This window comes from Thermobia domestica, chromosome 6 (genome assembly GCF_964235325.1).
Source record: "Thermobia domestica chromosome 6, izTheDome1.hap1.1, whole genome shotgun sequence".
In the NCBI taxonomy this organism is placed as follows: Eukaryota; Metazoa; Arthropoda; class Insecta; order Zygentoma; family Lepismatidae; genus Thermobia; species Thermobia domestica.
Genome location: NC_137459.1, coordinates 99730387 through 99756569, shown reverse-complemented (window position 1 = coordinate 99756569; position 26183 = coordinate 99730387). Strand labels below are relative to the sequence as shown.

Genomic DNA, 26183 nt, shown 5'->3' with positions numbered 1-26183 from the left:
GTCCCACAGTTCCGTGTATCCACACATGTGTTGCAAACCCCTGTCATCGCGTATCGTTCGTAGTATAGGGCAGTGGATTAAAGCGTCAACAACACCAGTTTGTAGTTAAGTGAACATGGCGCAATTTGTGCCTGATAAAGTGTTTTTGCGGGGTGTCCTGCTGCGTTACTTTAACATGCAGAAAAGTGCGACTGAAAGTCATCGTATTTTGGTGGAAGTGTATGGTGACCATGCTCTAGCTGAGCGAACGTGTCAGAAGTGGTTTGCACGGTTTAGAAGTGGTGATTTCGGCTTGGCAGACCAAGAGCGAACTGGACAGCCAAAAAAATTTCAAGACGAAGAATTGACAGCATTGCTCGAGCAGGATTCGTGTCAAACGCAGGAACAACTTGCAGCAGCATTAGGCGTTGATCAAACAACAGTCTCCAAACGCTTGAAAGCCATGGGAATGATTCAAAAGATGTCACATTGGGTTCCACATGAATTGAAAGACAGAGACGTTGAAAGACGAAAAACCATTTGCGAATTGCTGCTTCAACGACAGAGCAGAAAGGGGTTTCTGCATCGAATTATTACGGGTGATGAGAACTGGATCCATTACGAGAACTCTAAACGAAAAAAGGCCTGGGTGAAACCAGGTGAACCAGGTCCATCACAACCAAAACGAGATATTCACTGTGCAAAGGTTATGTTGTGCATATGGTGGGATATGAAAGGTGTGGTGTACTATGAGCTGCTGCAACCGGGTGAAACTATGAATGGAGAACGTTATCGACGACAATTAATGCGTTTGAAGCAAGCTCTGACCAGAACACGACCAGAATGGGAGAACAGACATGATAAACTTATTGTTCAACATGATAACGCTCGCCCACATGTCGCAAAACCGGTCAAAACCTATTTAGAAAATGTCGGATGGGAAGTTTTACCCCACCCGCCGTATTCACCAGACGTTGCTCCTTCGGACTACTACTTGTTCGATTGCATGAACAACGATTTGATTGGACAGCGGTTTACTTCTTCAGAAGATATCGAAACATGGGTCTCTGACTGGATCGCTTCCAAGGATGAGGACTTCTTTCGCCACGAATCCGTACATTGCCTGACAGATGGGCGAAAGTGGTGGCTAGCGATGGACAATATTTTTCTTAAGGTATTTATGTATTTTGCGTTTGTACTACAGCTTCAATGTGTGCGTACCAACCGCACGAATTAATTCCTAGACCAAATAGAATATATAGTTAGTGAGTTTCATAACTCTAGTTAGTACAGAAGTGCCTGAAATTAAAGTTGCAAGATTTAAATCTAAAAGTACAAATAAAATAAAATATAAAGAAAGGCTAATAATAACACTGAAAAAAAAATGCATATACCAAAAACACTGGAAAATTACATGGAACATCACTCTGAAATGTTCTTGGAATATTAATGTCAGGGGTAACATTGAGCCTGTCAGACCCACACTAGTGCAGTACACACCGTACACAACAATCATCCACTAACATATAAAACTGACTAGCAACAAATGATGTGCTAGTATGAGTTGAATGGTAGAGGGAGTACAGAGATCCTACATGTGTTAAGTACAGTGAAATTGCTCTTTCCAAAGTATTAGGCCAGACAGATCGCTATAGAGTTAATGTGTGAGTTGCAAAGGAAGATTCATTAAGTGAATGGAAAATTATGTTAGAATTTTTTCACTATACAAAAAATAAATTTAACTTACGTTTTTATAAATGACATCCAGGCTTTGAAAATATATTCCGGATAAATTCCTTGTCTAACGTCGAAAGCACTTTTCAGCAACAGAAGAATCTTTAATTTGAACTGGGATGTCCTCTTTGCCCCCATCAGCTCTATTATGCTTGCCAGTGTTACCACAACCCGATTTCTCGTCGAATCAGACGCTGACTTACTCATTAATTTATTCTCAAGAAATACAAACACTCCTAGAAGCTGTGGATGTAAGTAACGGGCCTGTAAATAAAAATTACTGACTGTAAGATCACTATTTTCTACAATCGCATCTTCCTTATATATATAGGGTGTTTCAAAACAACACCGACAACGTTTGGGAGGTGATTCCTGACACCAAGATAAGACAAAAACTATAGACCAACCTGGGTGCACAAATGTTTCCTTTCGGAGTTATAAGCTGCCGAAAACATGAAAAAATGAACGTTAAAGGTCCATAGCTCCAAAACTATGGGATCTATCGTAGTCGGGTCAAGACTTCACTTAGGAACTAATACGTGCGATATCCAAAAATACATGTTTCAGAATCTTAAGGTACTCACGCAAAATTTTTTATACAGGGAGTTTGGCTAGAGGCATATAATTTGAAGTATTTACCAACTACCTCTATAAAAATTGTTGCGTAAGTACCGCAGGATTTTGAAACAAGTATTTTAAAATTGACGTTGATTATATCGGAAGTTGTACTGTTTGATTTGCATTTGAGAGAAAAATCGTAAACATGCAAGTAAACTACAATCTAACCAAATATTACTCTGTTTCTAATATAACACCGTCTTGGTTAGATAATACTGTCCCAATTGAAAGATAGCCATCCACATCGGTTTAAAACGTATTTCTTACAAGGCTACACAGGAAATTCTTGATTTTATTTATTTATTTACAGCTGAAATACCAGTTGTTCGTGCGGGAGAATAGGAAAATATTTGAACTCCCTTTCCTTTTAGGAACGCAAATCAAAGAAAGTGGTATATAGGCATAAATTTAGAACTCCTGTACTTACCTCCCTACGATACACTCGCTAATCAATGTGACATGGTATTAAAAAAAAAAAACTCTTGACGTAAGTACAATGTTCAAAAATTCATTTGAAATGAGTAAGTAGGTTTCCGTGATGCAATTCCAAACAAGAGAGAACATCAATAACTATGTGAATAAAAGAACATAGAAATTGCCCTTCTCTCCGCAAAACCGGAATTTTGGAGAATGCTGGGTCACGTGTCTTTTTATTTGTAATGAGAAGTTCATATACAGAGTTTCATCTCGCTAAATTGACGGACTCGTGAAATACTCAATTTTTCGAAATAATTGTTCAAACCTAGCTCGAGATATGCACTTAATACATTCCAAAATTAATTTGTTTTCACCTGTCTTCCCGTAACAGGATTACAGAAAAACAGAATACTTGCTTCCAATGAAGAAAACAGAAACAAATAAATAAAAACTCCATTTCCCTTAAAACGGGAATTATCAAAATCGCAATTGGTCCTGTATTTACCAGTAATTTTAACCTACTTAACTTCAGGAAAAATTACGCCTTTAGAGCGATATCAAGAATCTTACCCACCAATAGTTTGATTGGTTAGCATATTTGCTTAAGATTGCTTTTGAACAAATCCTAAATTCAGAATTAGTATGTGTACTTCACTTTGAAATAAAAGGATATTATCTCAGAATTACTTACAATGTCCTCGGAATTTGCATCCTCATCAAATCGAACCTTAAAAATGGGGTCAACAGCAGCCAAATTCCTGATCGATGAGAGTACTTTCTCAGAATCTTCACCATAATACAAAAGCAATTCTTGCACAATTTTCTGGGGAAGAATGTACAACACAAGAAAATGTATCGACAATAAGTTTACAGCCCTAATATAGAATAATATCACTTATAAAAATATTCTAGGTTAACAGAAAAATCTTACATACAACTCAGTTTTCTACTTAATCAAGGGTTATTCAAATAGCGCGCCGGTTTTGGATCATCTGGCAAATTTTTGTTTCTTAGTTGCCGACATTGTTTTGTATTGTTACTCTACCCAAAAACATTCCAATTGTCGCCTTATTCTGAATTTCTCGCATTTCTTCAGTCTCTATCTTTCCATGGAGCAGTTTACTATAGCCTGCCATGCTGCCGCAAAACAAACCAATTGCTCCAAGAGTTGCTCCCGGATCGCCTCATTTCACGTAATGCTGACCAGCAATGGCCCCCGAGATCATGCGATTTAATTCTTTGTGACTTTTTTCTTTGGGGTACTCTTAAATCATTGGTGTATGTCAATAAACCCCGTTCCATCCGTGAATTAAAGGAGGAAATTCAACGAGTCGTCGGCGAAATCCAAGTGAAAACTTGTCAGTCATAGCTAATTTCACGAACAGAGCTACTGCATGCCAGCGCATTAGAGGTGGTCAACGTCATTCACCATACCTGAAATCGGAATGAATGATGAACATGTTTATGAATTTTGTTAGTGTGTTTTGAAAAAATAAAGTTCATAATTTGATGTAACAAAATCGGTGCGCTTTTTAAAAAACCCTATACATTTCCTTATATTATCAGTTAACTATTATTTTGGCCTATATTGTCAGTTAATTATAAGTTTGGCCTAACACATAATAAATAGAGAGTTTTCATGAAACATCTTAATTTAAAAATAATAAAATAGGTAAACATATAAACTAATAACAACTAAATTAGTCTGAATTCGTTCCAGTCTTTGAACAATCAGCCTGCATCTTGAAGAATGTCTTAAAAGAGAGAAAGTAAAGCAATGATAAAGAAACACAATATTTACAACAATCACGTGCTTTTATCTATGCATTACACGCACGAGTGTTCTGTATTGGCCACGTGGATGGACAAGCCAGCTTCCTAAATTCAAAGTTAGAGAGTTACGTCTAATAAAAATTACATGTACACTCATGTCCAAAATTATTGTCGCATATCTATAACTGTCTTCTTGTAAGAATATAATTTGAAAATGATTTTGCAGGGTACTTTTAATACTGATACTATGTGTATAATTTGGAAATGTATATTTGTGGTAAATTTCATAGTAAAAGAATTATAAATACGAAAATTAGAATGAGTGAAACAAAATGTTGCTAAATGGACAAGGAAGTTTTATTTTCGTTTTATTGTTCTTATTTACTGCTCTTTTCACATGAAATTTGCCACATACATGTCTTTGCCGATTATACACATACCAACATTATAAGAAATACCGGGCGAATTCGTTATCAAATTATATTCCTACAACAATATATTTATAGACATGCGACACTAATTTTGGACATGAGTGTACATATCTTATTTACGAAAGATCGAATAACTAATACAATTAAACCAGAATTACATTATATATATATAGTGTTTCAAAACAACACCGACAACGTTTGGGAGGTGATTCCTGACACTAAGGTAAGACAAAAAGTATATACCTATGTACCAACTTGGGTGCACAAATGCTTCCTTTTGGAGTTATAGGCTGCCAAAAACAATAAAAAAGTGAACTTTAAAGGTCCATATAGCACCAATACTATGGGACCCAAAGTAGTCGGGTGAAGACTTTACGTAGGAACTAATACGTGTCCTGTCCAAAAATACGTGTTTTAGAATCCTAAGGTACTCACGAAACAATTTTTACAGAGGGAGTTTGGCTACAGGCATATGATTTTGAAATACTCACCACCTACTTCTACAAAAAAAATATTGCGGAAGCACCACAGGATTCTGAAACTTAGATATTTGGATAGGGCACATACTAGTTTCTAAGTGAAGTCTTGACCCGACTACAGTAGATCCCATAGTTTTTGGAGCTATGGACCTTTCAAGTTATTATTATTATTATTCATACTTTTGGCAGCTTATTACTCCGAAAGGAAGCATTTGTGCACCCAGGTTGGTCTATACTTTTTGTCTTATCTCGGTTTCAGGAATCACCTCCCAACGTTGTCGGTGTTGTTTCGTATATACGTATATTATATAATTATCCAGCACATCAGAAGGAATTATCAGAATTAATGTTGTGTAAGGACAGCGGACTTGTGAAACTGTACAGTTTTTGTTAATTCTAATGTGTTATTTCCAGCTATACAAGTATGCATTCGAGCAAATATCGTACATAGAAATATCAGTAAACTATAAATGCTTCGAAATGTGACAAGTCCTGGATCTCTATTACTTAAAATAACAGGATAAAGCAGAATATAGGTTGAGTGTGTTAGGGGTCAATTGTTTTGCAGAACGGAAGATGGAGAAAAAATTCTCAGCTCAGTTCACAATGCTGAAGAACATTTCCAACCAGTCTGAAATAAGTTGAAGTATTTTCCGAAAATATCCTAATCATACCAAAACAACCAACAAACCAAAGAATTTTTTAGTTCAAGTGGGCAATATACTGACTAAAATTGTTTTAAAAACTTACAACACACACACACACAGTGGGTTGTTTATTTCAACATAAATTAACGGTTTAATCATCTGCTCCGAAAGGAAGTCAGAAAAAAAGAGAGAGAAAAAGGAAAAAAAGATATTCTAGTGAAATTCAGTATTCAGCACATTTCAAATTGAATTTTTAATAATAACAATCTACCTGAAGTTTCCTTATCTTCAAAGACCGTAAGGATTTATCAAGCCTGGCCTCCATGTATTCTTCTATTCCTTGAAGTTCATCAGACGCCCGAACTAGCAAATACGAATATATGTACTGGAAAGAAATAATAAGAATTTGACACTAAGTAGTCAGAAGTGGTCATGTCTTTTAATATTTCTATTTTTAGCCAAGGTAATGGCAATACAATAAACTCAATCTCCCTTTTTTTTTTTTTTTTTAAATCAAGAAAACTGAGGTGGCAAAGGAACAGATTCTTAAATGACAAAATATTATGTATTAGAAATACAAAAATTCGCAACTACTTTTTGACGTATTTGGCGGTAAAATAACTAATAGGTTTCTGAAGTACTCTAATGAAATTATGTATCTACAAACCACGGAAAAAATATCCAATACAAAGTTTGCCTTTTTATATTTGAGTGTCTGTTATATGCTTATACTTACTGTTGCAAGTTTCTCACATCTTATGAAACAACAGTTAATCTAAAATTTTGCCCAGCGACACATAGTTATCAAGTTTTGTCTCAGCAGGGTTTCCGCCAGGATTTCAAAATCAGGGGGGTGTTCAAAAATTTAAGGGGGTGTGGGTGCTTGACTTTTAGAAAACTTATACTATTATGTTTACCCTTCTCGTACTATCCTAATATTCTGCAATAACACAAAATATGACACCTTTCCACTGCAATCCTAATTTCAACAAAGTAGAAAATGTTGAATTGACCTTCATTTCGTTTTTTGTATCAAAAGGATCCAATATATTTCAGACAAAAATTTTTTTGTAGGCCTTATATCTGGAGAACTACATATAATGTAACCAAATCCAAACTATCACTTAACTTAGTACAATGTACTTATTCCGAAAAAATACGAAAACCGAAATAGGGGTCGTTCAAAAATTTTGTTGCTCCTAATCTTAAAAATCCAATATATTTCATTCAATCAAAATTTTTCTTGTACGCCCCACGTCTGGAGAACTACTTATAGTGCAGCCAAACCAAAACTATCACTTAACTCAATATGATGTGCTTATTACGTAAAATAATAATAATAATAATAATAATAATAATAATAATAATAATAATAAAAAATTAAAAGCCGCTCAAAAATTTTGTGGCACCTGATCCAAAAACTAATTAGTGGCCAAGGTCGCAATCTTTTGATGCGTTTTTTTTTTTTTTTTTTTTTTTTTTTTGATCATTCCTAAAATTCTTGGCCAAGATCGCAGTCTTTTGATCTATTTTTTGGATCATTCCTAAAATCCTTGTTATTTATTTATTTTATTTTGTGTGAATACCCATTACAATCAAGGTAAGTTATAGTATTAACGAATTAATTCACTTGACTAATGTTGAACTAAAATCCGTCATAGTTTTCTTGATTAATGTATTGTAACGGGTGAACGACACATATATAACCTTTAAATAGCCCCCACTATCCACAGTCCTGCGAGAACGGACGTCACCTCACTTCCCCCTTTAGAATATAAAATTATAAAAGGAGAGAGAAGGAGAATTCCACTCCCCCACGACTGAGAATAATGACGACGTGGAATGAGAAGTCCAAGACTGGATAAGGCTTATAATATATGCAAATATCACTATTAAAGTTACCAGGAGAATTTCTACGACTACTTGTAAATGTAAAGGTTTTTCTAACAAGTGAAAAGTTTTATTATAACAAATCTGAAAGTGATATATATATATATATATAAAATATTTAACCATTTAACAAGCAACAATAGCATAAATAGAAATCTCCGTTAGCAAGAATTCCAAAATTATTTTCTTTAAAAAAGCTTTTTTTTTTTCAAGTAACAAATGTTTTTGAAGTAAGTATTAAATCCAATAATAAATCCAATAAAGAACATAGGAAACTTTACAATAATTTGCTCAAAGATGTATGGAACTCAAAGCTACTGCCAAGTGGCTTCCCATAGGAATGAAAATGTGGGAGGAAAAGATATCTTAAATGGGTCAATACGCATGAATTACGAGCAATAGCTCAACTGTAATTCCATAGTAACTATTCCTTTTTTTTTTCCTAAAAGGATCTAGGAAATTTATCATTCATTTAATGTCTCCACTTGCCTGAGAATTTTCCGTAATAGCTGTATTCAATTCCTGACTAGCGACTTCTATAAAACTTGCAAGAAAAACAAGAATCAACAAGTTTTAACTGAGGCTCAAGTATGCCTGCATAAACCATTTACGTTAACAATATGATTAATTATGTTACTTTTCCTTTCTTTTCTTTCACAGTTTTTAGAAATTAATACTTCCATGAATAACAAATAATATTGACAAAATCTGAACAAACTCCATAGTCAGGGTCTGATATAATATCTAAAGAAGTTAATAAAGAGAGATTCACTTATACGGAAAACGTTTCAAAGACCCATTTATATTTTCAAATGACGTATCCCACTCACCTCATTTATAGCACTGCACAGAGCTCGTAGCTTAAAGAGAAAACCTCGGTTGCAACGTGACGTCATCCCAAACGACACGAAACTCGCACAACCCACAGACAAGGTTACTTATACAGTGCTTCCAACTCCGAGAGAATAACCAGCTTTGCAGTAAGCCGGAGTTTCATCTCACATTTTTCTCTTTTACAATATTTTATTTTATTATGAAACTTGGGTAGGTTATAGTATGCATGGACAAATAAACGTCGATGTTCTAAATTTATCATTTCCCTTTTCGTTCTTAAATTTCTGTTTGCTCTGCCTAAAATGGAAACTTTTTCGCGACTGAGATCCGTCAGTGGTTAGGTTAGGTTAGATGAACTCAATCTGATATCTGGAGTGCTAAAACAACAACATGATATACTAGAACATTTACTGCTAATTGCAGATATTGTACACTCATCTCCAAAATGATTGTTGCTTATTTATAACTGTCTTCTTGTAAGAATATAATTTGATAATGATTTTGCAGGGTACTCTTAATAGTGACATTATGTATACAATCGGGAAATGTATATTTGCGGTAAACTTCATAGAAAAAGAATTATAAATACGAAAATAAGAATGAGTAAAACAAAATGTTGCTAAATGAACAAGAAAGTTTTATTTTCGTATTATTGTTCTTATTTACTGCTCTTCTGACATGAAATTTGCCACATATGTCTCTGCCAATTATACACATACTAACATTATAAGAAATACTGTGCGAATTCGTTGTCAAATTATATTCATACATCAACATATTTATAGACATGCGACAATAATTTTGGACATGAGAGTACCTTTCATCGCAACACTGTAGGTAACTAAATTCATTTAAATTTATAGCCAATGTAATTTTGTACTTTGTAGTTTTGTAATTTTTTACCAATGGGACTCATATATTCACGAATGTATTAATAGTCTTGATGACTACCGTATGCGTATTTTGACAAACTGTCCTCTGAATCGTCATTAGGCTTCACATTTTCACACATTGTAACACCACTTTATAACCCATACATGCCTTATGCGGGTTCGTTTGATAGTCAAGTCAAATGCTTTTTGTTATCCTAATGAAAAAAATTAGAAATGTATTTACAATCATATTTGTGAACCGCGGCACGGTCTTACAAAGATTGAAAATCACTGTTCCAAGTTCTTTAATGTTCTTTGAAACGCAAATTCATTTATTTTGATTCACTCATGGCCCAACTGAACCGATGCCACTCGTATAGGACTTCTCAACCATTTCTCGTATGAACAACCAAGCCAGTAGCCAGCCCGAAGATGTGGGGGGGGGGGGGGGAGTTAGAGATGGCCCGATCCAACCATATTTTATTTCATTTGAAAGCCTACCGTGAAAATTTTAGGGAGGCAGCAAAAATTTAGGGGTGTCCGACCCCCTAGGATACGGGCCTGTGCACAAGTTATAAAATTTTCAAAATCAGCCTCAAAACTTTTATTTTCACTTCAAACATCAGGTAAACAAGATCCTTCCAAGGACACCTTCATCAAATTATTAACGTGTTCTGGAATGAGCCGGCACCGTTTTGAAGTTAAAATTCTATTCATTGTTGAAGATGATCTCTCCACTGAAGCGGTACCGATTGGAAGAAGCGCACATTTTGTTGCCAGAGCTGACAAATTATGAAATTTAATGCATTTATATTCTTCACAGAAAAGCTTCATTAGAAATCCCGTGAAAAAAGTCATTCTTTCAATCGTTTGAGAGTTCTATATTCAAATAGGACTTCTTCGCACAAAACATGAAATAATTGTGAAAAATTGCCTTTTCAGGCTCGGATCAAGGCAGAAGTTTAGGGGGTGTTACTCGAAGTTTAGTGAGGTGACACCCCCATTGGGGGATGTCTGGCAGAATCCCTGTGTCTCAGCAATAAAGAATTATATAAATATTTCAGAAACAAATTGATATTTATGTCTGGTTTCTTTAGTTATTCTTAATGCTCATTTAAAATGATAAGACTCACAATCAATGTTAACTCGTAGCAAAACACCCTACCCAATTTACAATTCTAAATTTACACTTCTCCAAAATATAATTGCGCGCCTGAATTTTTCTAAGTTCTTTAAAATTGTCAGTTTGGCAACAACGCATTCGAAGCAATACGAAAGGAAGTAATAAGAAAAGAATAACGAGACTTCCGAACATAGCTTACTATTCGCTGTTTGAAATACTCAGCTTCTCTTTTGTTGCTTAATGTAATGATACTTTTATTTCCAAGAATTAAACAGAAAGAGTAAATTATTACTTTCCTTCCTATGCCGTCGGACTCATATAGCACGGGGTATGGAGCAAATGCTCTCTTGGTTCACCCACGAGATGACTCTGCATATTCAAATTACAATCTCTTAGGACCCGTAAAACACTATCCGCAGATGCAACTAATTTAATATTTGGCACCAGCTTTTCCAAAAAGATTCGTCAAGGACGGAAACCTAGAAATCAAGTTGGTTCTTTTCTAGTATACTAGATCTATCTGCAGATTCCTTAGTCACTGTAAAAAAAATGAAATCTTTAAATTTAACGTCCCACGGTTATGCCGGTTAGGCTAAAGGAGACGGTGATAATGAGAAATGAGTAAAATGGGAGGAAACGGGAGAACCCCGAGAAAACCCACGAGCGCGATGTTTGTCCACCACAAAGTCCACACGGCGCGAGCTGGGATTGAACCAGGGATCCCAAGCACCAGAGGTGAACGCTCTACCACTGAGCCACCGCGCCCCCTCCTTAGTAAGTGTATGAAGAATACCGGTGTTCTTGGCAAATGCACGAAGATTTTACCACAGCGAGAAAGTCAGAATATACGTCTACCTAGTGTATGGTACAGGCTGGTTTGGTTTGTTTTAAAAATAAGCGAACAGTAGTTATAATTAGCAAATTCTTTGTGTCAAGTTTGTAATCACATCATTAAATAATTCACGGTGTCTACTGAAACTTGTCAAAAAGCACCAGGGAATATCAACAAATTGATTTAAATTGAAATAGCGCAGTAGCAAAGACTGTGGGACTGAAACCTTAAAAAGAACGAAACCTGGAGAAATCACTGGAAGATCAACTGTTTGGTATAACGTCCGAGTACTTAAAAATGAAGGAGAATCAGTGTGCGAGTTGAATATTTTCTCCAGGGAGGACGAATTTACTCATATACCGCTACCCATCACAAACCACCCCTTTGCGTGGTGTACACTTGTCACTACTACTTTATAAATGTACGGTTGTACTGAGTTTGATGGGCGAACATACACTTACTTCTTCGCTCCATATATAACGACACGTGTGTATCATGTGAAGTGGTGGTTTGTAAATGGAATGAAATGGAATCTTTGAATTTTACGTCCCACGATTTAGCCGGTTAGGCTGAAGGAGACGGTGATGAGTAATGAATGAAATGGTGGAATGAAGAAAGTGGGAAGAAACGGGAGAACCCCGAGGAAACCCAACGCACACGCTGTTTGTCCACCACAAAGTCCACACGGCGCGAGCTGGGATCGAACCCGGGACCCCAAGCACTAGAGGTGAACGCTCTACCACTGAGCCACCACGTCCCCAAGTGGTGGTTTGTGTGGTGTGATATTTTCTCAATAATATTGAATCCAGAATTGATAGTAGTAGATTTATACCACTTCCGGTTGTACTAGAGAGATTAGAGTGAAGATGGAATATATTCTTGGGACGCTTCATTGAATGCAGTAAACAACTTCTTGCTATCTATGACAGCTTTCACTATAGCAATCACTGTTAAAACGGAAGTGGTCTATTTTCTACCACAGGAAAACGGTTTTCGCTGCCTATTACGGAATTTATGCCATGGCGATCAACGTTAAACCCGAAAGTGTATATTATACTTCTGGTTTGAATAGAGTGCTAAGACAACAAATATTTTCTATTCTTAGAATACTAAATCGATTTTTAAACAAGATTTATCGCTATCTCTTATTTTATGGTCTGTGTAGATCAATACTGAAACCGAAAGTTGTTGCGCCCTTCTATTGCTTCCGGTTTTAGTAGAGAGTGTACAGGATATAAATGAAATGTACACTTAGGATGCTTAATCGATTGCAAAAAAACGGCTTCTTCGTATACATGTTACGGTTTTTGCTCTACAGTGATCAATGTAAAATCGGGTAATTGTTTATTTCTTTTATTACCAGTTTGAATATTACCTCCGTAATCGAACTCGATTCCTAACTTTTGTCCCTCCACATACTGAATGAATTTGGTGATGATCCAAGTAACCGTTGAGATCTTTTCATCTTGCTGACGAACGGACAAGGTAAATATATAACAGAGTTCTGGTAGGGTCAATTTCCTTACCAAGCTTTATTCCTAATTGTAATACTTTTGTTTACAAAATACAAATTGTTCCCGGTTTCTATCCTCATGAAGAAACGTTTTTGTCAGAAGGAATACGCACACTGGAAAGAATAAAAGCTTTAACCCATTTTAGTACCAATTTAGTAGCGTCTATGTGCCCTTAAAAAAGAAAAATGCTCAGTTTATTCATTTCCTTGGTGTTTGGGAAATCTTTGGATACAAACGGCAATAATTTAGCTATTTCCTAAAGCATGACTTCTTCTGAAGAAAGATACAAGGAGATAACTCATAAGATCTGAAACTGTAAACTGAGAACAGCAGAAAAGTTTAAAAAAATAATAAATACACCCAGTGGTACTCGATCCAGATTCAAAAGTTTTGAATCCCATCAAAGAAATAACTAAACACACACGGCTATATACAAAAACTGTAAAACTGCCTTTCAGTTGCATTAATAGCGAGCAAACTCCATAAAATCTTCTATTTAAAAAAAAAATCTTTGGGTTAAAAAGCGTTTTCTTTAACTAAACCAAAATTTTCTGCATTTGCCAAGGTACTATTTTGCTCTGAAACTAACACTGCATGAAATATTGGAATAGGATCTGAATATTTCAAACAGCAAGCAACAAGGTGTATTGAGAAGCTTCACTACTACTTTTTTTCTTATGACTTTCCTATTATTTCGAGTGCGTTGTTGCCAAATTCATAATTTTAAGGGATTAAAAAAAAATCAGGCACGAAATTATATTTTGGAGAAGTGCACAAACACAGTCACTTACCTGAAAATATTCTTTCAAAAGACTCTTAAGACTTGTTTGTGTAGTTGCACTGATTTCTGCTAATATTTCAGTGGCATCCAGTGGCATTCGAGTACTGTACGATAAAAGACTAGGCAAAACGAATGGAAGAGTAAGCTTCAAAAACTCTTTCACACTGGCGAACTCAAAAACTGCTGCCATTCTTTTGAAACAACTACCTGAAAGTTCGTCTCCTTCCGATCTTTGTATAAAAAGTAGTTTGATCATTTCCTGAAATTAAAATAGCGCACCTGTTATTAATCTTCTTCACATCTTGTTATAAATAAGTAGCTAACAGATAACAAAAGCAAGGAAATTGTTTCTCGAAGTCCAAGCAATACGAATCATTAATTTCTGTACACAGAACATAGAAGGCAGTCAAAAAAACAACTTCAGTTAAGCAGACTGCATGATATTGACTGGATTCACTATATAACTAATAATAATAGTTGATAAAAGATATTATATATATATATATATATAATATTTTATATATGGTTTACAGGATGAGCCTTTTGAGATTGCAACACTTCTAGAAGAAACGCACCGAACGAAAAATATCAAAATAATATTTTGGAGGAAGAAATTTACCTGTACTAAACTTATTCCACCTTCGAGGATGGGGTGGGGGATACATTTCAAAATCTATATGGGAACCCCTTATTTTATTGCAGATTCAAACTCAATGATTTTAGTTTTTTTTTTTTTTTTTTAATTTTTTTAAACGTACGTTTTATTCCAAACATTTTCGGTTCGTGATAGATAGCGCTGTAATCGGTGAAACCTATGTGCACCGCGTGATGATAATCGTTTTGACTACGAAACATTTTCCACTGGTGTTACCTCCATGGCTTATTCCTACACTTTTGAAGTATATTCTACTTTGCATTTTGAGTGTTACTACATTCAACTGACACACTATATTCCGTTCATTAGGATTAAGAATTATATTTCTGTGCTTTCAGCATCAACGGCAATGTTAGCTCACCACGTATTATGAATAGCGTTCTTTTATTTTGTGTTACTTTTTGAATTGGTTTCACTAGTTTCGTTCCTTTGTTTTGCTGTATTTCGTATTGTCGTTTCATGAACCATGTGTACCATGAAATTAGATGAATGTTCGTATAAGCGTACTGCCGTACTGTTACTGCGTAAGTATAGATCACTTACTGTATTTGCACAAGAGAAAATCGAAAAAATTCTGGTTTATGGAAAATCAGGCAGGAATGTATATGCTTGTTATCCTTTCCATACAGGGTGAGGTGTGTCCTTATTTTGTCCATGGTATCAGTATCTAACCGAAGGAAGTGTGTTGATCACCTATCACTGGAGAAAATAATGAAAATGTACAACAGTACATTGTAGTAAGTACATTGTATATTTGTAATTTTGGGTCCTAAGACATTCACAATATGTACTAGGCTGGCTGATTTGTACTATCTGAAGAAGAGAAAGAAATGTTTTAAATAATATGATTATCAATATATAAAAGATAGTCATATGTTTCAAAAATAATAGGACTTTGGATACGAGGTAGTCAGTGGCAACCAGAATCACAAGATAAAAATAAATGGAATCGATAAATATACAGAGGGAGTGTGTGCTATTTTAATGGCCCAAAGGACCTCGCACTTTTCTTATGGAAAGTGGCTTTCGGCTAATGTTGTTGAAACTTCGCTGGTTGATAGTTCTTAACATGTGGATCAAAAGTCTCAGTGGGCACAAAGACCGAAATCCACTTCTTCCCCCCCCCCAAAAAAAAAACACCTCCAAGTAGCTGGGGGGGGGGGGGGTTGAACTGATTTCAGCATGTAAAACAATTGATTGTTTTAATCAACCAACCCAACAAGAACCCTAAACAAGAACAGTTTTCACTATCAAACTACTCCACTTGACACCCCCCCCCCTTCCACGAGTTACCCTACGGATTTTTCAGTTTACTGTATTTTATAGTTGCACGTATGTGTTGAAATACCTACAGTTTTGGTATCACCGATATAATGGGTTTCGCGTATTGCTGTTTACGAATCTGCGGTTATTCGAATCTGCAACTCAGTTTTACGAAAGGGCAGGAAAATGTTTATTAATTAATTGTTTAGATAACTGTAGAAAGACGTTTTATGCAAAAAGGTTCGAATAAAAGTGTTGTTTATTTCAATGAAATCGAAAAAAAAACTATTCTTGTGGGTTTTGTTCGAAAAGTCAATGTGTTTGCTTTAAAACTCCACCGAAGTTTAACATTGAGTATACCTATTGTAGCTATAGTTATACACGTGTGTTAGTTGTAACAGCGTTTTACAGCTTTCATATTACTTTCGTGAAAAAACAAACGTTTTGTAGATGTCAACATAAATATTGCTTGTAGAAAATAACAAAAATAAACTACAGCTATATAAACAATTAATACTTGACCCGATTTCGAGAATGGAGTTACAGATTCGAATTCAGCGTGCAGAAAATACGTCTAAAACACCTATTCAATCATCGAGACCTCAAAGAGCCAATGGGAGATGTGTGGTACCATTTATCACCACATGGTGGCGCAGGGCAGTACTGGTGCTTCCAACAACGAAAAGCGCCCCGAGGCATATAACGCTAAGGGCGTCGAACACATGAGCCAGAGCCTGCTGTCTGGAAGCATTGTCTTTTGCTCGCCCCCAGCATTGGTTCAGCAAGTGTACGTTTCGGAATTGTCGACGAATATTATTACTAAGGTGTGATCATCTGTCATCTGTCTATAGTCCTTTTCAAGATAATAGAGGTTTCATCTTTGGGTATTGTTCTGCTTTTGTTCGTGAAACGGTCCTTTGTAAGATAATTGACGGACATTATTACTCGTTTAAAAGGTGTGGTGCCTGTCTCTTGTCTTTATCAGGACAGTAGATAGTTGCACCGTTGTTTGCTTCAGCTTCTGAGAGTATTATTGAATATTGTTCCATTGTCGTTTAAAACGAATCAAAGTCGCCTACGTAATTAACTATCTTCGTAAAAAAAATGCGGTGTTACGTTTGTAACAGGCAATTTAATGTACGTCAATTGGCATTAATGAATGGCGCAGAAAATAGGAATAAACGTCAAGTAGCGATTAGTAAGCGAGATGAACTCAACCATCCACTTTTAGCTCTAGATGAAAATTCGAGGTTATGCATCAACTGTAATCGGTTGATAATTAATTAAATCAATTTAATCAATACAGATCCAACTTGTTTGCGATTAAATGTTCTTACACAAACAGCGTCTCAGACGTGTGTCATCTGTAATGCGCAAAATGATATTGAAAGGTTATCATTACAATGCAGGGTTCAGGTATTCATAAAAAGGAATATTTATATACCAGACAATGTACGTAGTTGTAGGCATCATTTAGATGCAAATGGATGCTTTTTAAATATGCTTTTAAATGAATTACAATTTATTAACAGGCCCTATGTTATTAAAGGTCAGTAATTACAAGTTTTTCTGCAAGAAATGAGGAATGTATCTCTAAATAGAGGTACAGGTATAGATTTCGATAACTTGACTGATGAGGACTTTGAAAGCTTGTCGTCAATTAATAAGAATCAATTCGAAAAACTGCTTGTTTACTGTGATCCAGTATTTTTATATGGAAATATAAGACAAGTTAATAGGAAAAATTTATTGACATTTCTTTGTAAAATGTGACAGGGATTGCCCGATGACGTTTTGAAATTGATTTTTGATTACCCTAGTAGGCAATGCGTGAGTATCACTATCGATTGTGTCAGATTGTCGCTGTTACAGAGATTTGTTCCTGACAATATTGGACTAGCATCCATAACAAGACAACAATTTATAGAACAGCATGTAACAGACTTTGCAAACGAACTCTACAATCCTTTGCCGGAACAAAGGAAAGCAATTGTTGTGATTGATGCTACTTACGCTTACATTCACAAAAGTTCGAACTTTTGGGTATTGCGACAGTCATACTCTCTTCATAAACAACGCCATCTATTAAAACCTACTCTTATAGTAGCACCAGATGGTTTTATTCTATCTATTTTTGGGCCATATTTTGCTGACTCGCACAATAATGATGCAGAAATACTTCGCGAAGAATTTCAAAAAGATGCAGGTGCTTTAGCAAACTGGTTTCAAAATGGTGACATTGTGTTAGTAGACAGAGGATACCGCGATGCAATTCCTTTACTGGAATATTTAGGAATTGGTCATAGAATGCCCGCACTCCTACTACCACGTGAAAGACAACTATCAACAGAAGATGCGAATACTTCTCGACTAGTTACTAAAAGTCGATGGATAGTCGAGGCAAGAAACGGGCATCTAAGATCTGTTTTTAAGTTCCTAGCACAAATGTTGAATCTGCAACATGCAAAGAAACTGAATAGTTTCTATCGCATAGCTGGAGCTATTTTGAACAGATACCATCCCGTTATTTTCATGCAAGATGCAACCATTGAATTAGCTAGAGAAATGAGAAATAGGTCACTCATGCCGAACGTTGTTAAAGCAAGAGTGGAGGTAGATAATCTTATTAGAAGGAACGGTCAATGGGTACCGCTGAATGATCAAGGCCTAATTGATTTCCCTGTACTTAACTTAAACTACTTACGAGATTTGACTGTAGGCACATATCAAGTAGATCTCTCATCCTCTTACGTCCAAGATAAACTAATACGAGATAACGATGAGCAATTCCAGCTTGACGAAAACGTAACTGAACCGGGATTCCTGCGCATACGTCTCTACTCAAGGTTCCGCAATGCAACTAAGCATCAAGTTTTCATAGCATATGTAGCCAATGATGAAGATGACCAGGATTATGATCAAAATGTTATTCAAGGTTACTACTGTACATGTCAAAGGTGCTCGTACATTAGGTACATGTGCGCACGTTGCAAGTGTCTTGTGGTATTTAGGCCATGCACGACATTTACAGAATATTAGATATCCCGATGACTCATTGCTAAGTACCACATTAGATGCTGCAAACCGAAATGATGAAAATAATGAACAGATAATTGATGAATTATTTTAACACCGTTCAGCATTAAGATATCTGTGGTGGGTTTTGGTAAAGGGCAAGGGAGCAGAATAATTCTACATGGTGGCTGAAGTATCAAGGAATGTTGCGTACTTAAACAGCGATCTAAAAGCACTCTAGTCTACTACGATTAGTGGCTTCGACGTTTTTATCCACCATATTGGATCTGTAATCTTGAATTCAAGAATTTTGACCTCAGATTCGTAACCAACGACCCAAAATACCCTAGTAAACAGCTATTTGTGGCTACAATCAGGAGTTTCGTGTTTTTGATCCGCCATATTGATCCTCCATCTTGAATTCTAGAACTCTCACTTCAGATTCGTAATCAGCGATACGTGAAACCCATTATATCGTCGGTGAGACCAAAACTGTAGGTATTTCAACACATACGCGCAACTATAAACTACAGTAATATGGAACATCCGTAAGGTAATTCGCAGGGAGGATATGTGGGGAGCAAAGGACGGTGTCAAGTGGGGTAGTTTGATAGTCTAACATGTGGTTGTTTGGGGTCCTTGTTGAGTTGATTAAAACAACAAATTGTTTTACATGCTGAAATCAGTTCAATCCCCCCCAGCTACTTGGAGGCGGTTTTTTGGGGGGAAGGAGTTGATTTCGGTCTTTGTGCCCATTGAGACTTTTGATCCACATGTTAAGAACTATCAACCAGCGAAGTTTCAACAACATTAGCCGAAAGCCATTTTCCATAAGAAAAGTGCGAGGTCCTTTATATAAAAAAGAAACCAGTGATTCGTTAATCGTTGTATATAAAATGAACCAACAACTGAAAAAACTAGAACAAACGATGGATCAACGAACAGTACTGAGGCAAGAATTGAAATCAACAATTGCTGAAGAAACCTCATCAACAGTCAGCAGGAACGCGTTAAATGAACCTGAACATTCTACAAATCCTAAATTTGCATCGATGAAGAAATATAATATTATTGATTTGAATGTTTGGATGAAATTAGATGAATGTTCGTATAAGCGTACTGCCGTACTGATTGGATCAGATTATTCTAACTTTTCTCTTCGTTCAAATGTTTTCAATTGTCCTACTGATGTTGTGTATAATGAAGATTTTGGTATGTATCAATGTGCGAGAAGTTATGATCATTTTCGTCTCATGAATGCTAATACTGGAAATGAGGTAATGGTAACGTTGGGTAACCGTTGGGTAACGTAATGGTAATAGAACCGTTGGGTGATATGTACACGACATTGGTTCACATAGCAGGAAGAAAGTTGATTCCAATATTTGTGAAATTCAGAAAGAAAGCGTGCGTTCCCACCAATGCTTGTAGTGATTGTTCAACTGAATTGGAAGTGCTGAATTGTTCATTCAACGAAAAGACCAGAATGATGTTAGTTAACACTCCGATGATGCTTTCACATAATGTGATGCAGTGCGTTAGTTTCCATCATCCATGTGTGATGTTGCAAAGTTTTGAAAATCCATCAATAATGCAATACATTGCTAGCTTGAATCAGACTAACATTAATCGAGACCAATTTTGATGTATTCATGTGCGATTGAAGTGTGATCCCAATGTGCAGGAAGATGTTAAATCCATGTGTACCGGTGATACAACTGAACCTAATCACAGGAGAAACAAAACCCGTGGTAGGACAAAGTACCGTAAGCATTGTGGAAAGAATAGGTACAGTTATGTTAAGAGACACGATATCTCGACATCAGTAAAACGAATGGGAAATGAACCTAATTTTACTGGTGATGTAAATGAACCTAATCCTGGTAGTAACAGTGGTAGTGATTGTGTAACTCAACCTAATCTTAGTGCAGTACGATCACGTACACCTAAGAAGCATGTAAGCATTAGATCTAATTTCGTTCGATGTGGACTTCGTAGAAATCTCATAGATGATGAAAATTCTCAACGTAAGAAACGAAGAACTAAGGAAGTAAGTAATGCGCAATATTGTGTTTCTATTTGTGACTTTCAATGTGACTTGAATGAATTTGTTGGCCATGTAACTTAGATTGGAATTCCGATGTTCGGAAAGACCGTACTCAAATGATTTTGCTTCAAATGTCATTATGATTTCTCGGTTTATTGTATTTTACTTCATGTTATTTAATCTTGATTTCATGTCTATGATCGCAGTTTCTCAAGTAATGTCTACATATGCCTTAATGTTATGTGTATTACTTAATATTTGTGTTTCATATTATTTATGTGTTTTCCTGCGATTGTCGAAACGAAATATCAATCACATTATTCATGTTATGATGTTAATAAGATGTTAATTATTATTTTATGTTCTGATTATTATCAATATTTCAATCTTAATCTATATTTTGTTTAACTATATCTTATATTTGATCACTTTTGTGTTCAAAGAACAACTATATGAATATAACATACATCTTTTTCAAAACCTTCTTCATAATGCTCAAATAAATAATTACTATCTTGTAACAAGGATTTAATGGACCCGAGAAAAGACTTAAAAGTCAAACAAATTGTAAATCAACTTTCGAATGTGCCTTATCGTCGTTGAAATGTATAATAAATATGATAATAATATTGTGATATAATTAAGTATAATATATAATTTTTAAATATACGAGGTACAATCGAAAACTCGAATGATTAACATGTATATGTAAACGGTCCAGAATTCTTTTTCTTTTTATGAAGTTAATCAATAAAAAAGAAAAGTCCGTCGGGCGCCATAATGTACAACAGTACATTGTATATTTGTAATTTTGGGTCATAAGACATTCAAAATAGGTACTAGGCTGGCTGATTTGTACTATCTGAAGAAGAGAAAGAAATGTTTTAAATAATATGATTATCAATGTATAAAAGATAGTCATATGTTTCAAAAATAATAGGACTTTGGATACGAGGTAGCCAGTGGCAACCAGAATCACAAGATAAAAATAAATGGAATCAATAAATATACAGAGGGAGTGTGTGTTATTTTAATGGCTCAAATTTAATTATATAAAAAAGGAACCAGTGATTCGTTGATCGTTGTATATGGTGCCGAAAACCCGGGATGGAAGGAAGCAAAATTGATTATATATACAGTAATCATTGTAAATGCAGTTATTAGTCACGGTAGCTCATAATCCCATGTGAGCACTCGAGAAATAGTTTACGATTCCCGATTGCCTCAGGTTAGTATTTGGAAAATATTAGGATGTCATAAATATCATCCTTACTATATGTCTATACATCAAAGATTTCATGTCAATAAATTCCATAGTTAAGTCACATTGTGTCAGCGGACACTTCAACAAATACAAAATGATAAAAGGTACGGGCCATTGCTGTAAACTTTCGTGCTCCAATTTTTTAAGTAAATAATGTTTGCTGCAGTTATTAATGAAACATTTTCTTGTGAAATACGAACAATTTACAAGGCGTTTTCGGAAAACATCATCCAAAGAAAAGTAACCCCTAAATAAACTACCCCCCGTAGATTTTCCCATAAGAAAATAATTTACGCAACATTTTAAGGTTCATAATGAAATATTTGTATAAAATAAAATCGAAGAAGTCTTATTTCCCAAAACTGTAACAAAAACTCACCCCAAGAGTAAACTACCTCTTGTGGATATTCTCATGGAAGTGATTTATGAAAAACTAGCTGAATATGCCCATTCTTCGCATGGAGGCTTATTTGGATGTAAACGCCTGTGGGAGTATCACTGTTCATTTCAGCGACCACGAAAACTACGGATTTGACACTAATATTGGTCATTTTGGGCCATTTTTACATGTCCGGTATCCTCCCCCCGTTGATCCCCGGCCCGCATACAATGGTAGCTGAATTTACAAGTCACCACTGATCTCAGCGGCCGCGAAAACTATGGATTTCACACTAATATCGGTCATTTTTGATTACTTTTACATGTCTCGCCCCCCCCCCCCCTCCCGGTGACCTCTGGCCCGCAGCCGAATAGGGTGAATTTGGAAGTTAATGTAATCGAAGTTTCGCCATTGCCATATTATCAGGTTGTTAATGAAATATGAACAAAATCGCCTGAGTCGTTTCTCAGAAACTAGCCCGATACAAAAACTCATCCCCAGAGTAAACTTCCCCTTCTCGTTTTCCACATAGAAATTATTTATACCACAGTATGGGGTTATTAAAATAGATTTATGGAAACGAAATCGTTAGAGTTGTTTTTGAGAAAATAGCAAATTTTTATTTTCATCCTTTAGTATATATATATATATATATATATATATATATATATATATATATGTTATGTTTAAGGATAGAAAAAAATTCGAGCCCCTCCGCCAGAAGAACCACAGGAAGCCTTTGTTTAAAATTTGGTCTTGATACGTTGAACAGTGTGGACTCTAGGAGAATGTACATTAGGACGAACAGATGTCGAAAAATCACTTCCGGTATCCATAGGCATGAAACGTGTCAATCCGTTGAAACATCGAATATTAAAAAACATGGCCATTTTTTCTTTATTACAATTTTTAGGGGTGCACTGGAATTGTTGAAATTTAAAAAAGTAAAGCACCATATACTATGAGTTATACATTCCAACACAACATTGTTGTATTCATGGGTTGTATATCTCTCAAGCGCTTGTTTGATGGCCAAATAATAATGAAAAACGAAGGATAACCATTTCTCCAAACTAAGATGAATCTTTATTGTTTGGAGTGTTTTTCCCACTGAACACCATATATCACTGACATTATAATTAATTGTGTATGTAAAGTATTTGCTTATTACATACTGCATGCAAGAAGAAAGAAAACACTGATCATACATGAATCAGAAAATGGTACCAAATCTAAAACAACTGAAGGAAATAAGCTTGTAAATATTTTTCTCAATTCATTGACATGCTTCAGTCCCCTTCCTCTTCGTCACTGGAGTATATCTTTTTCTTCTTTACAGGAGATCTTTCTTGCCCCACTGACCTACGGATTGAAACTGAAATTCAAGCATATTAAAACTTTCTGTAGCGGTTAATTCGAATACGAGTTTTTCCAACAGAAGTTCATTGCAGTAACCACCCATTTATCAAAATCAACCAACTGATGCTTTACAAAATCTTTTAGCCACTAAAGACGCTTCACATACTATTCTGCGAGAATGCAAAAAGAAATTATAATTACTATGCTAATTACAACGGAAATTTTGCATTGCGTGAACGAAATTCGCTAGGATATGACGTCCAACATTTCAACTCCTAAACACAAGCTCTGAATTCTCGAATCCAAAAGCAGGCTAATTGCTCGGAAACGGATATTGAAAAACTCATCAAAAAATAACGGCTTTACAATACCCTTTGCCGATTGTCATTACGATACATACATACACTAAATTTAATATACCTACGACAATTCTAAGTCCAACCGAAAGTACGCTCATATTTCGCAAACGGTGCGAGATATTAAAAAATATATATATATTGAAAAATCTCCCCTTTATGACACCCATTGCCGATTTTCATTACAGTGCATACATATAACAAAATTGCATCTCCGTTGACAATTCAAACTTCAGCCGGAAATAGGCTCATATCCAGCAAATGGTGCGACATATTGAAAAAATAATCGAAAAAAATCTCCCTCGACAATTCTAACTTCAAAACTGGAAGTAGGCTCATATCTCGCTAACGTGTTAGATATTGAAAAATAATCGAAAAATCTCCCCTTTATGATACTCCTTGCCGATTCTCATTACGATACATACATATACCGAATTGCATCTCACTCGACAATTGGGGCTGCGGTGGCTCAGTGGTAGAGCATTCACCTCTGGTGTGTTGGGTGCCTGGTTCGATCTCAGCTTGCGCCATTGGACTTTGTAGTTGACAAACATCGTGCGTATGAGTTTTGCTGGGTTCTCCCGTTTCCTCCATCTTTCCTCATTCTACCATTTCGTTCATTTCTCATAATCACCGTCTTCTTTAGTCTACCCGGCATAATCGTAGCACGTAGAACTCTAAGACTTCATTTTTCCCTCGACAATTCCAACTATAACCGGAAGTAGGAACATATCTCGTAAATGGTGCGAGATATTTAAAAAAATAATAGAAAAAATCTCCCCTCTATAATACCCCTTGGCGGTTTTTATCAAGCTACATACATATACCACATTTCATCTCCCTACGACAATTCTAAAACGGGAAGTAGGATAATGTCTCGCAAACATTGCGACATATTGAAAAATAATCGAAAAAATCTCCCCATTGTGATGTCCACAGGGTTGGCAAAAACCATGGTTTTATTTTAAAAAACAAAAAAAAACGTTTTTTTGGGTTTAAGCCAGGTTTTTTTTTTTGGTTTAAACCAGGTTTTTATGGTTTAAATGATTTGCTCTATATATTCATATCATATATGGACAGAAATAAGGTTTGTTTCGCCTTGATGTTATGCAACAACCGGGTTATGCTGGAAGGGGTCACATAAGCTTAAAGCGGAATAAAAACCGCTTCTCGACTTACATCCGAGAGAAATTGTCCCCCATTTGAACTCGGAACCAGGACTAATTGGGCACAAATGCGATACGTCTGCCGACTCATTCATGAAGGAATCCTGATAAAAAAAATACGTTGTACTGATCTTTACATGCTTCTTAATATAACTGTCAAGAGTCATTTCAGAAGGACAAAAAGATAAACAGTTGCACAAGTGAAACCATTACACAGAATTACATATGAACAATTTCAAAGTACGACGGAGTACAGAAGAACTAATTTGGTTCAAGTTAGTTAACAACGACTCTTATTGGTCCAAATTAAAGAAATACACCGACTTAATCTGCATATCAATAAGAAAAGTGAATAAAGATACGAATTATTTGAGTCCACTTTGGCTCAGACTCATTTATACATAAATAGATACCAAAGACACTTATTTCATTAAATGCCTCTCGTGGGGTCTGTATGACCCCCCCCCCCCCCCACACACACACACACAAAAAAAAAGACGGCATTTTCGATGTATTTTATCAATAGTAAACATTGAAACGAAACAATATTTAGAATTTTTCTTCGATTGCAATTACATAACAATAATAACAACTACAAAAAAATCACAAAATAAACATTTATAAACTTGTAAAAAAAAGTTGCTTTTGTAGTATAATCTTTTTGAGTAATGAATGGGGAATTTAGGTCTGAATATAATACGAATAATATACGGGAGTGAAACGTGATAACCCACAAATGTGTGTTCATCAAGATT

General features: G+C 35.6%; 1 protein-coding gene across 4 annotated transcripts in view; it reads right to left on the bottom strand.

Moving 5' to 3' along the window:
* Positions 1 to 26183, bottom strand: part of LOC145688127 (serine/threonine-protein kinase ATR-like) — a 381701-nt gene that overhangs the window by 189897 nt on the left and 165621 nt on the right. For all 4 annotated transcript variants that reach the window (XM_081761899.1, XM_081761900.1, XM_081761902.1 and 1 more), the window contains 4 exons: positions 13935 to 14183; positions 6350 to 6463; positions 3440 to 3571; positions 1727 to 1977 (listed from right to left, as the gene is read on the bottom strand). In XM_081761899.1, coding sequence (XP_081618025.1) covers positions 1727 to 1977; positions 3440 to 3571; positions 6350 to 6463; positions 13935 to 14183 — 746 coding nt within the window. The remainder of the gene's footprint in view (positions 1 to 1726; positions 1978 to 3439; positions 3572 to 6349; positions 6464 to 13934; positions 14184 to 26183) is intronic.